The sequence below is a fragment of the Brachypodium distachyon genome, chromosome 2, assembly GCF_000005505.3.
Source record: "Brachypodium distachyon strain Bd21 chromosome 2, Brachypodium_distachyon_v3.0, whole genome shotgun sequence".
Taxonomy (NCBI): Eukaryota; Viridiplantae; Streptophyta; class Magnoliopsida; order Poales; family Poaceae; genus Brachypodium; species Brachypodium distachyon.
Window position 1 is genome coordinate 10,000,001 of NC_016132.3, and position 11,065 is coordinate 10,011,065.

An 11,065-nucleotide genomic window follows, 5' to 3' on the forward strand; every position below is an offset into this window, starting at 1 on the left:
TTGCATGTAATGAAAGATCGTGATCTAGGAAAGAAAATAACAGGACTCCAAAGTGTTAAGTTTCTTATTATTGCATCCTGGCACTCAAACATTATCTTCACACCACATGTTGATTTGGCGCAAATTACAAAGACGAGAGCTGGTATGAAGGGTTTGTTCTGAGATGCTTGTTAGCAAAACGTAGCACAACATTCTCCTGAAAATATAGTTTATTTATTTAAGTCTGTAGCAATGCATGGGATTTTGCTAGTTCTAGCAAATGCACATGACTATTCTCAATACACTTGTTGGCTTTACTTTTGGGTAAAAAAACTACATCCTGGCTCATGCAGCACAGATTTCTCCAAGATTTTAACAACATTTGTCATTTATCAAGCTATGAAAAGTTTTATGTGACCCAGTACAGAAAGTATAAAAATGCATGTACTAGATATGTATTTCTGGGATGACACTTATCTTTGCTGATGGACCACATTATACGGTCTTATTTAATGTTATTATTTAAACATTGCCTCAATGGTGTTATCGTCTTGCTTTGACTGACCAAGTTTTGATATTTTAAACTGGTTTTTCTTCACTTACGATACTTTATCTTCAGGAGGAAGTTAGAAGTAAGCTATCTGCATTGGAGGTATGCCACCAAAATGAAATCCAGAGAACAATCTCTGCATTTGCTCGACTTCAGAAATACGCAGAATCAAGGAAAGAGATAGATAGAAGGCTAGATGTCCACTTCCAGAGGAAAATGTATGCAGTCATTTATTTATTATTTATACTGCTTCTTAGAAAACATTATTTTATTTCAGAAATATTTATTATTTTACTGGATTTTTGCTGAAGTAACACTTAACATGCAAAGGTTTTTTTTACTACTCCAATGCCATTAAGCTTCATGATAGCAGATTATCATTTATTACCACTGATTTTTGGCACATAACAAGCTAATTGTGTGGTAGTTTACCAAAACCGCATTATTTGTAATGGTGTTTTTTTGTAACATTATCGCATCTCTACTAATAATGCCTCTGTTTATTGATGGTAAAGGAAGTTTCTGGATTGAAAGTCCGTGCAATTTATGAGATATGCTATTTCAGTCTATTCTATGATACCTGGCTGAAAAAGTACATATTTGCAATCGCTGAAAGCTGGCAGAATTTGCCTTTTAAGTATTTTCTTTTTCAAATAGATTATTGCTAGTCCACAATGTTGAAAGAGAAATTCATAGTTATATAATTATATGCACAACTTGTATACATATCACCAGAGGACTGAGGATTACTGCTAATATGCAGCTAGTCAGTTTAATACTCTGTTTAGTATTTCTTCCAACATTTACTACAATTTCCATCCTAATCTGTTTAAGGGTGCTGCTTATGTGAGCAAGGAGAAATTGAAAGTTTGGTGTATCAACGTTCAAGTAAATATTGCACTAATTTGTATAATGAGTTTGCCTTTTCTTGGTTATGGCCGGATGAGCTTGTGATACAATAATACACAAAAACTATGTGCTAGTATGCTTTAATTTGTGCTTTGACCAAATGATGAGGGTATGAGATCTAATCGGTTCACTTCGGTACCATATTCCATCTTAGCACCTTAAAAATCTTCTGTTTATGCCTTTATATCTTTTGTGAAAAGTGTCATATTATCTTATTGCCTTCTTGTAGTGCAGAAATACTCGATAAACACTTGTCTATGGTCCAAAGGGACCATGAACAAAAATCCCAGATTGTAGAACGTAGAATAAGAGATGATGCAGCTGTTGAGGAAGCTAAAAGAAGAGAGCAAGCTATGAAGGAAGATAAAATAAAACAGGAAAGGACCAGACAAGAAGCAGAGGTTTGTTTGCTCAGATGTGTTGCTCACTTGATCTGTTTTGTGCATATGATTTGGTATTTGGGGGGGGGGGGTGGCTTATTGCAGTGTTCTATTGTTTGATGTGGGACTGAGGTTGGTTGGTAACGATCAAAGTAGACTATCGAGTTTTGTCAGGTTTTATTGCATATAGATTCTTGTTGATTGTTATTGCTTTTTTCCCCTGTTACACATTCTGCTTTTTCCTCAGATATTGTTTTACTAATAACTACTAGTAGTTATTTCGGAGAACATTTCTTCATCATTTCACTGGTAGTCACGTAAATGCCTGTGCAGTTAACCTGAAAGTCCATGAACAATAATGCAGACTAGGCAGAAGGCAGCTGCAAAATTAGCAGCTGAAGCACAAAAAGCAGCATATGAGGCTGCTCAGAAGGAAGCTGCAGAAACCGAAGCTGCTAAATTGAGAGCAGCAGCAGTTTCTCAGAACAGTGTTGCACATGCAACAACGGTAAACAAGAAAGAAATCAAATCAGAACTACCAGGTACTTCTCATTTTCACAGAAACTGATTTGCAAAGTTAACAAGGAAGCTGCTCTGAAGTTTTTGTGATTGATATGCTTGGTGGGGTCATGTGTCTTCATCTGTACTAGTCAGTCTAGATTCATTTCATAGAAAATTATTAGTGTCAGTTCGCCTTTTCATATAACACAGTATCTATTGGGCTAGCATTAGATTGTAAAAATTGGACAATAAAGTGTGTACTGATGGTAAGTTTATGTACATCAGCTAGCTCAAAGTCTATGAACATCTGATAATGCTAAGCGCATATCAGTTTTGAAAATAAACTTAAGGACTAGGTTTCTGGTTTTTCATATATATACTTTCACTAATGGGCCTTGGTCGTCAATTACAGCCATAGATGTCATACAAAAACATTATGACTTCTCTACACGGAAATGCGAGTAGCCTTGGTCCCATCAGTTTATATTTAACTCATCAGATGGATACTCATCCATAACAGATCGTGAACTATGTAAATCCCATCTCCAGCCCCTGACCTAATGAATACTTACCCTGTTTTCTTTACTTAGAAAGTTAGAGTGAAGTCAGTACTGGCGCAAGTTATTTCTTATATTGTTCAGACCCAAGTGTATGAAATATGCAACATGCAAGCTTGTATTATCAAAATAAAGTGACCATGCTAAGTATTCCATTGCCCTAATTGGCTGATTTATAGACCTGTCAATAAAACTCTGGTACTATTGTGCACCTTCATACATTCACAACTTACCATTGGTTCCATTTTTTTATGCAGTTGTTGCACCTATCCTAGTCATTGATTTCCTAATGATCTGTTATCTACTTTTTTAATACAAAGTGGAGTGTGTTTTCCCTTATTTGAAACAAGAAACTACATTTTTATAAGCTGTAGCTTGATTTATAAGGATAGTGGTTTAATTAGTTGGTTTATTTATAACAGGGATCAAAGTTTTTGCTGATAGTTCTGCATTAGAAGCAGAATCACGGAGGCATGCACTACACGATCAAGTTCCATCAAACATTTACCTCAGCAAGGTCTTATTTTCTCTGAAGAATCTATAATGTTTTTGAGGGAAAAGGGATTATGTTTGGATTATGGGTCTTTGTTTTAGCCCAAGGTTTCCCTTGCAAAAATTTGGCTTCCATCAAGGTTTTGCTTGCCCTTGAGTTGACCAACATTGTCAAGAAAAATGAACTAGAATGGCTAAATGGATATTGGCATGCCAAAGTATTGGCAATCGTTCAAGCAAAGACCAACTTTGTGGCCATGACCAAAATATGGGTAGGGTAGATATTGGCCATAATCCAAAGATACCTTATTGGCCAATACCTACCAATTTCTTGGCCATGACCAAAAATTTGGTGTTTGTGATGGTTGCCAACTCTTTGGCATACAAATGCTCCATTGCACACTCTAGTTTTTTTTTTACAAAATTTGCCAGCATTGACCAACTCATGGGCAAGAAAAACCTATGGTAGGGAAAGCTTGGGCTCAAACCAAATACACCCTAGATCTTCAACTCAAATTTTGAACAACTTGCTGCAACTTGTTGATTTGACAATTCTGACAAGTGTTAAGTTTTTCCTGATTTTATTCTATCGCTGTATGTTTGCCTCTATCCTATAAATAACATGCTGCTTATCTGTACTGTATTTGACTGATACCGTGTTATATTGTGCAGGAATTTAGCAAATATGACCGGCAAATTGGAAAATCCATCAGTAAACTTATGCCAACTACTGACAGTGTCAAGTGAGTACATGAACAAATTATTTCTACTACTCCCTCCATCCAACAAAAGATGTCTCAAGTTTGTCAAAATTTGGATGTATCTAGACATGACTTAGTTTATAGATGCATTCAAATTTAGTCAAAGTTGAGACATCCTTTGTTGGACAGAGGAAGTACATAAATTCTATGTAACTCAGTTTGGGTAAGGACATGTAAAATACAAAGAAGCTAATATTGTATCAACTGTGAACTGAGGCACTGAGCTGATACAGGCTATTGTAAAATTGAAGAACCATCCATGTAAATGCGATATTTTCTAGAAATGACAACCACAATGCATGCTTGTAAGTCATCAAGGTTAAGCCATTCCTACGCTTTGTGGGCATTGTTATGAGGAACAAAAACTTGCATATAAGAAGCATCAAAATTGATATGCTTGGTAAGCTCATGCTTCTCTTTGAGCAATGCTAGAAGCACCAGAGTAGTCGGCGCATAAACAGGAACGCCAAAATCTGCAAGTAACCTCTGCTGTTAAAAGAGACATCAATCGCAACTCAGCCTTTGCACTTGAATGAGAAACTGCTGACTGCTTCTTAGTCTTCCAATTAACGAGAGAACCACCAAGAAAAAAAAACACAGTAGACATGAAGTGGCCGACAATCAGAGTGATCGCTAGCCCACATCGCATCAGAATATGCCCGAAGCAGATAAAATCTGGAGTGTGGAAAGACAGGACTCCGAGTGATAGTCCCACAAAGATATCACTGAACAGGGAGATGACTATAGTGGAGCTGACTGGGAGCAGATATGAACTGTATGTAAGGGATATACTAGCCTACTAGGCCATATAGATACAAGTACAAGGAGATATACTAGGAAACATTTTTTTTCTCGAATGCGCACCTAAATGAGTGTCATTTTATATTAGAAGAAAACATGAGATGATGTGGGTCTTCAAGGAAACAAAAACACTAAAATGAAAAGGAACTAAACCAAAAGCAAACTAACCTGCAAAAAGCTGCAAACAGAAAGACCAAAGCCAAAAACTGTACACCTGGCCTTCAGGAGTCAAAAACAGGAGTCCAGTTGGTCTAGTATGCTACTAGGAGCCTGAAAGACAAAAGGAAATACGTAGGAGTCATAGTTCAATACAACTATCTGTCTAGCCGGTATTACATATTGTTCCCTTGTGCTAATCATCCTGCATATGCTGCTAAGTGTTAAAATAAGTCGGTTGACACCATGGACTCATGGTTTTGTGTTGTCTGCACCTCGCCATCATAACCACTGAAGTAGGTGTACACAAAATTGTGTCTTAGATTGATAACTTAGTGAATGTTTCGGCTACTTTCTTTGCTCTGTACTTGTTACTACCAAGAAGTTATTTGTTCAAGAACAGTGCTTGTCTCTGTTGATGATTGTTGGTTGACAGAACTAGAGATATCAAATGTGGTAGGTAACCTGTTATTCATAAAACAAGTGGTAGAACTCCTTCCTTTTTATGAAATGACCTTCGTTCTAAATAAATCCTAGAGGGAAGTGCTTCAATGCTCTTAATACTAGTTAGTTACCTTTTGTTCAACAGTTGTTTTCAGGTGAACATTTCATTTGAGGTTTATTTAACTGAATCCGCACATAACCGTTCCTTGCAGAGCCAGAGCTAGTGAGCTTGTTAAAGCTTTAGATGGACATGAGTGTCCTCGTCCAATCGCTTGTCGTTTGTTTGCAGACAAGGTAACTACTTTTATCTGCTTTATATTCTTCTCTTAAAGAGTATATATATCTTGGATATCAAAGCAGCAAACAGGTCCAGTGGTCTATAGCAAGATCATGCATGCACAACCACTCGCATAATTTCTGCTATATAAGTATGAACTGAGTTAGAAATATGAATTTAAGCTTAAACACTTTCTTTATGAAACATGAATCATCAGTGAGTACCTTTTTTATTGTTTGGGTCAATGTATTTAGCTGGCGACACTGTGGTACCTTTTTACTTCCTGGGAAGAAACATTGTATTACTGTAAGAAAAACTGTGATGCGGAGACTTTTATCCAAAATCGTTTAGGCACAGATTTGATTGAACCCTATATTTTCTTTTATTTACATACCTCATAACTAAAAACATGTGGAATCTCCAATGTAGTGTACCATACTAGAGTTTTTTCTCTTATCTCTTCTTCGATTCGATATTCTCTTGGTGATTAGAGAATATACACTATTCTGTGCATGCATTCATGAACTCTTGCTCTTAACTCTAACAGATTAACCGATTACTCTCATGCTTCATATGCCCTTCTGCATGCATATACGTCTTGTAGTTTGTGTGTCATAGTCTCAACATCACCGAATACAATTAGGGACAGTGTTCATAGTGCATGATGCAGCTTTTCCAAAGGACACTGCACATCGAGTATCTAAAATATTCTTACAATTACAGAATTAAATTACTACTCAAATATTAACATGGTTGATAGTCTAGATGAAGTGTTTTATTATAGCTGCTATTTTTTTCTTCTAAACACACTTATTTGCGCACATACCCATATTTTAATTGACACTAGTAACTATTGAACTCCACTACCCCTTGCCTGCCCATGCATGAATTCAAACTAATAATCGCAGAACTCTATCCCTTGATGCAAGGACCAAGCTTACTGACATTGTATTAATTGCATAACTATTTCTAACATATGGCTAATAGTGTGCACTTTGATCAATGCCAGAGAGATAAAATTGGCCTAGAAAAAGTATTTAAGATCTTCCTATACTGTTACCAGGATGTGCAGATTCACGAAAACTGTTGGTTGCTAGCTGGTAATCCTGAACTGGTCAGTTTGGGTTTTCTGGGCAATTATCTGGTTCAGTCCCTAAACACACCGTCACACCCCTTTGATTGCAATTCGACGGAATATCTATATTTGTTGCCTATGCTTCAATCATTTGAATTTGAAACATCTCAAGAAAAAACGCATGAAAAACAGACTTTTGGGCCAGAAACCACCTGGGGTATGGGCGGAAATGACAACCAGCTGGATCCAGTTTCCCTAACCTTGGCACTGTTTACATTAGAAAGCCACACATTATTTCATTCCCACATCATGAACTCAATGTTTCATGGATAAATTCTGAAAATTCCAAGTCCTGGAATGACATGCATTTCTTTTCTTTTCTGCATCAGTATGTGTACGGTTAACTGCATCCGTTCTGTGCATGGCTATAGTACTAGGCAGTAATAGGATAAATATATAGTACTGTTTAAACGAGAAAGAGTTAAGATTAAAGATACAAATCTGATTATTATCTTTTGAGTAACTAGAGATTAGATTCCTTAGGGATAAGATATTCCTTGAGTACCAAGCAAGCCATTCCTACCCATCTATGTTCAATCAATTAACTAGTCTTCCCCTAAATTCCCTCTTTCACTTTCCTTAATTAGTGACATTGTGTGCAGTTTTCGTTTTACTTTTTTTACAAAGTTATCCATTCTTGACTGGAATCGTGAAAGTTTTTGTAGCGGTTAGGGAGCTATTGATGGAGCTAAATTCTTTGTTAACTCGACTTGTGCATTTTGTAGTAACTTGTTTGTTACATAGCTGCACTCTGTATTGCTTGTGACACATTATGGAAGGAGAGCATTTTGATAGTATGGGCTTAACATCTGTAGATTTAACAGAGCAAGGGTGCACAATAACATTTAGTTAGTATTTTGCTGATGTGAGTACTTGCTATTTAATTGCTAACATTATGTCTTAAGGGTGCTGTATCGTCCACGGTTTGGATTTTTTGACCTTCTTCTTACTAAATTTTAGATTTCTCTTTGTGTCCTTCCTTTTCTCACATCTCGAATCTCTAAGTTTATTTACTTAATTAAATTTGCCGATATTGCTTTGCAGATTATTTCAATTGTCAAGAGTCGAAATCCGAAGGACAAAACCTTTGGAAATTTGGCCTTTGCCTGTGGATATGTCATGCTGCTAGTCACTAACCAGGTATCTTTTCTCTTTTGTTTTACGTTGTACTCATTATGGAATGAATTAATCCGACAGTTACTATTATGTTGGTCTTAATTCTTTATGTAAGTAGCAACATTATGATATAATTGCCTCAAACTGAAAATTCTATTAACATCTGAACAAATACTGTTTGCACAGTTCCTTCTTTTTATACTACATATTTGGTATTCCGGAAGGCACAATTGCTCAGGTTGCTACTATGTTTGCACAGTTCCTTCTTTTAAGTCTGGTACATTTAACTAAAGTGGAATTATTGTATACTTCTGATACTTGAAATTTAATGTGGTATTGCTTACATGTCATATGAGAAAAAAAATCGTTTAATTTATGCTAAATACAAAAGTTGAAACTGTTCCTGGCATGCCATGTAAGCATGAAATGTTCAGAACACAAACCGCTTATATGCAATCAGGAAATAATAAAGTGGAACCTCACAGCAGCTGTTAAGCTTCCATAATTTTCATGGTGGTGAATAGTGAATGGTTTAAACTCCTCTGAATCATGCTGCACATTTTGCATGGTCTTTGTGAGTAGCTCGGATATAGATGCACCACTGGTTGCTGATGAACACTAGGCCACTGTAGATATTCTTTCAAAAACATAGTCAATTTAGCTGTATAAAAATAAATTTATGTATCCTCACATTATTAGGATGCGAGTTCTCTGATTCATTCCTTCCATCTCGTGCTATCTTTGTTGCAGTGCTAATATAATGATAAGATAATTAGTTCCATATCCCGCATTTATTTTATCTTTTAATGCAGTTTAATTATAATTACAAAGAAAATACAGTCATTTTCTTAATCATGTAGCATGTGGCACATGTGTGTATCTCAGGTACCAGAGGCAATGGATTATCTTCTAGCGGAGTTCCACAAAGTTTGCGTGTACACAGTTCCAAAGCATCTGCATGCTTTAAATGTAAGTCTGCATGTCATTAAACTCTTCTTATTTCTTTCTTGCATTTGAGGCTGTGAATAAAAGGAAAATCATTTCTTTCTGGCGGTGTAATTTTTTTTAAAATATGTGCCCAAAAGTCACAATATTCTTTTAATCCTCAGAATTATATGAATGCTTTTAAAGTGTTAATGCACCAGACTTTATGGTTCAAAACGTGTGTTATATACCATTCTCACTAGTTTTGGCTCATGTATCTGGATTATCTCATCATTTGTAATAGTTTAGGCACAAGCACGGAACAGAGATTACTACAGACTGATTGGCTACCAGGAAGAAAATGGACAACTTGAGAGCACTGAGAAGTATTTGACCAACGTTGCTGCATATGTGAAACTGTATGCTGCAATGATTCAGGTGTGTACATTCCGTATCTGAACCACCACCAGTTTGGTAAAAATAGTAACCAGTCTGACTGCTCGCGGTATTGGTTATGTATAATGGTCTGCCTTTCCCTACTAATAGACTTTATTGTGTTCATAGTTTTTACACATTTTCCAGTAATCCCTTAGTTTTAATGTCAGCGTAATGATGTACACAGTATGTGAAATACAAGCTAATGTTTTGCCATGGTTTGTGCAATGATAAAAATAAGATAACCTTGACATGTTATGCATTGTCATGTTTTATGCTGTAGCATTATTTAAATAGAAGGCTTTTATTGAACAAACAATGTCTTGCAATCAAATGGAAAGAAGGTTTTTATTGAACAAACAATGTCTTGCAATCGAATGGAAATATGATGGCATGATTTTGTCCACAGACAGAAATCAAGGGTGTGCATCATCCACATGGCTTAGCAGAGGGATGGAAATGGCTTGCCATGTTCCTCAATACTCTCCCTGCCACCACAGCCACTGCTTGTGCGCTTCATGCTTTCCTCAAGGTAGAAGTCTGCTTCAAGACTTCCTGTGTGTATATCTGTGTGCTCACATGTAGCTAACCCAGGATTCTACTCTTTTCAGATGGCTGGTTTTGCACTTCACAAGAAATATGGATCGCAGTTCATGAAAGTTCTAGATGTAATATCACGGTGCTTTCTACCAGTTTTGAAAGAACAAGGCTCAAAAGTTCAGCCAGAGGTTGTCAATAATTTGCAGAATTATCTGAATGACAAAATTTATCTCGAGGAGCCAGAAGGGCAGTACCTCGCCCAGCAGCTGCTATCTAAAGTGTTCATGTGAGATCAACACTGGATCTGCATGGAGTTGTCTCATATGGATGGCACAAAGTTTGTTATCCATTATCACCAGTTGCCAGATGGTGTTCATGTGCTCAGAAAGCATCTACTTCGTCGAGGGAGTAATCTGCACGGTTATAACTTATAGAAGCCTGAAAATCTAATGAAGATTACCTTTTAGATAGTCTTCCTGTTGTAATAGTAGTTGTCTTGAGCCTAAGGATAGATAAAGGTTATGCCATTTGATGTATGTCTGACCTGAGTTCAGGTCTCAAGTCTGTTGTAGGCTCCCATTGCATCCGCGTGAATGCATACCCATTGCCCCCAAATTGTTGTATCTGATATAACAATTAAACACTTTCAAGATGACTGGTAATAATGGGGACACATCATCGGGTAATAATTTGGATACATCAAAGGATGGCTGGATGGGTATGCCGCATGAAGTTCTGGTTACCATCTGCATTTTGATCATCCAAGTTGGCCTAGAAGATTATAACACGAACTGTTGTTCAGTGGATAATCTAGATGTAAATGTCTTTTCTTTTCAACATGGTAGTTTCTTTCAATCCGAGTGAGCTACGTGCACAGGCTGCAAGGGACCGATTGGTAACCTTATAGGAGATAATCATACCAAATTTTCTCTGCAAACACAAGGTGTTTTTTTAAGATATTCTTTCTGTAACTACAGTTTGGAACCTGTAGTAATCACTGGCAGATCAAATTTTCTTTCATGCTTATTGATGACTTGTGAACGTAGAGCCTCGTTGGCAATGTATGGCGTAATTCCATCAGAACTGGTTAGTTTCGTTCAAAGATCCC

The 11,065-nt window shown here is 36.7% G+C and overlaps 1 protein-coding gene across 1 annotated transcript in view; it reads left to right on the plus strand.

Moving 5' to 3' along the window:
• Positions 1-10,766, plus strand: part of LOC100832549 (protein GLE1) — a 12,914-nt gene extending 2,148 nt beyond the window's left edge. Inside the window, exons 7-17 of the mRNA XM_010232523.3 lie at positions 599-747; positions 1,668-1,839; positions 2,183-2,360; positions 3,299-3,393; positions 4,041-4,111; positions 5,743-5,824; positions 7,987-8,082; positions 8,944-9,027; positions 9,292-9,420; positions 9,827-9,949; positions 10,029-10,766. Coding sequence (XP_010230825.1) covers positions 599-747; positions 1,668-1,839; positions 2,183-2,360; positions 3,299-3,393; positions 4,041-4,111; positions 5,743-5,824; positions 7,987-8,082; positions 8,944-9,027; positions 9,292-9,420; positions 9,827-9,949; positions 10,029-10,247 — 1,398 coding nt within the window. The 3' untranslated portion in view covers positions 10,248-10,766. The remainder of the gene's footprint in view (positions 1-598; positions 748-1,667; positions 1,840-2,182; positions 2,361-3,298; positions 3,394-4,040; positions 4,112-5,742; positions 5,825-7,986; positions 8,083-8,943; positions 9,028-9,291; positions 9,421-9,826; positions 9,950-10,028) is intronic.
• The last annotated feature ends 299 nt before the right edge of the window (positions 10,767-11,065 follow it).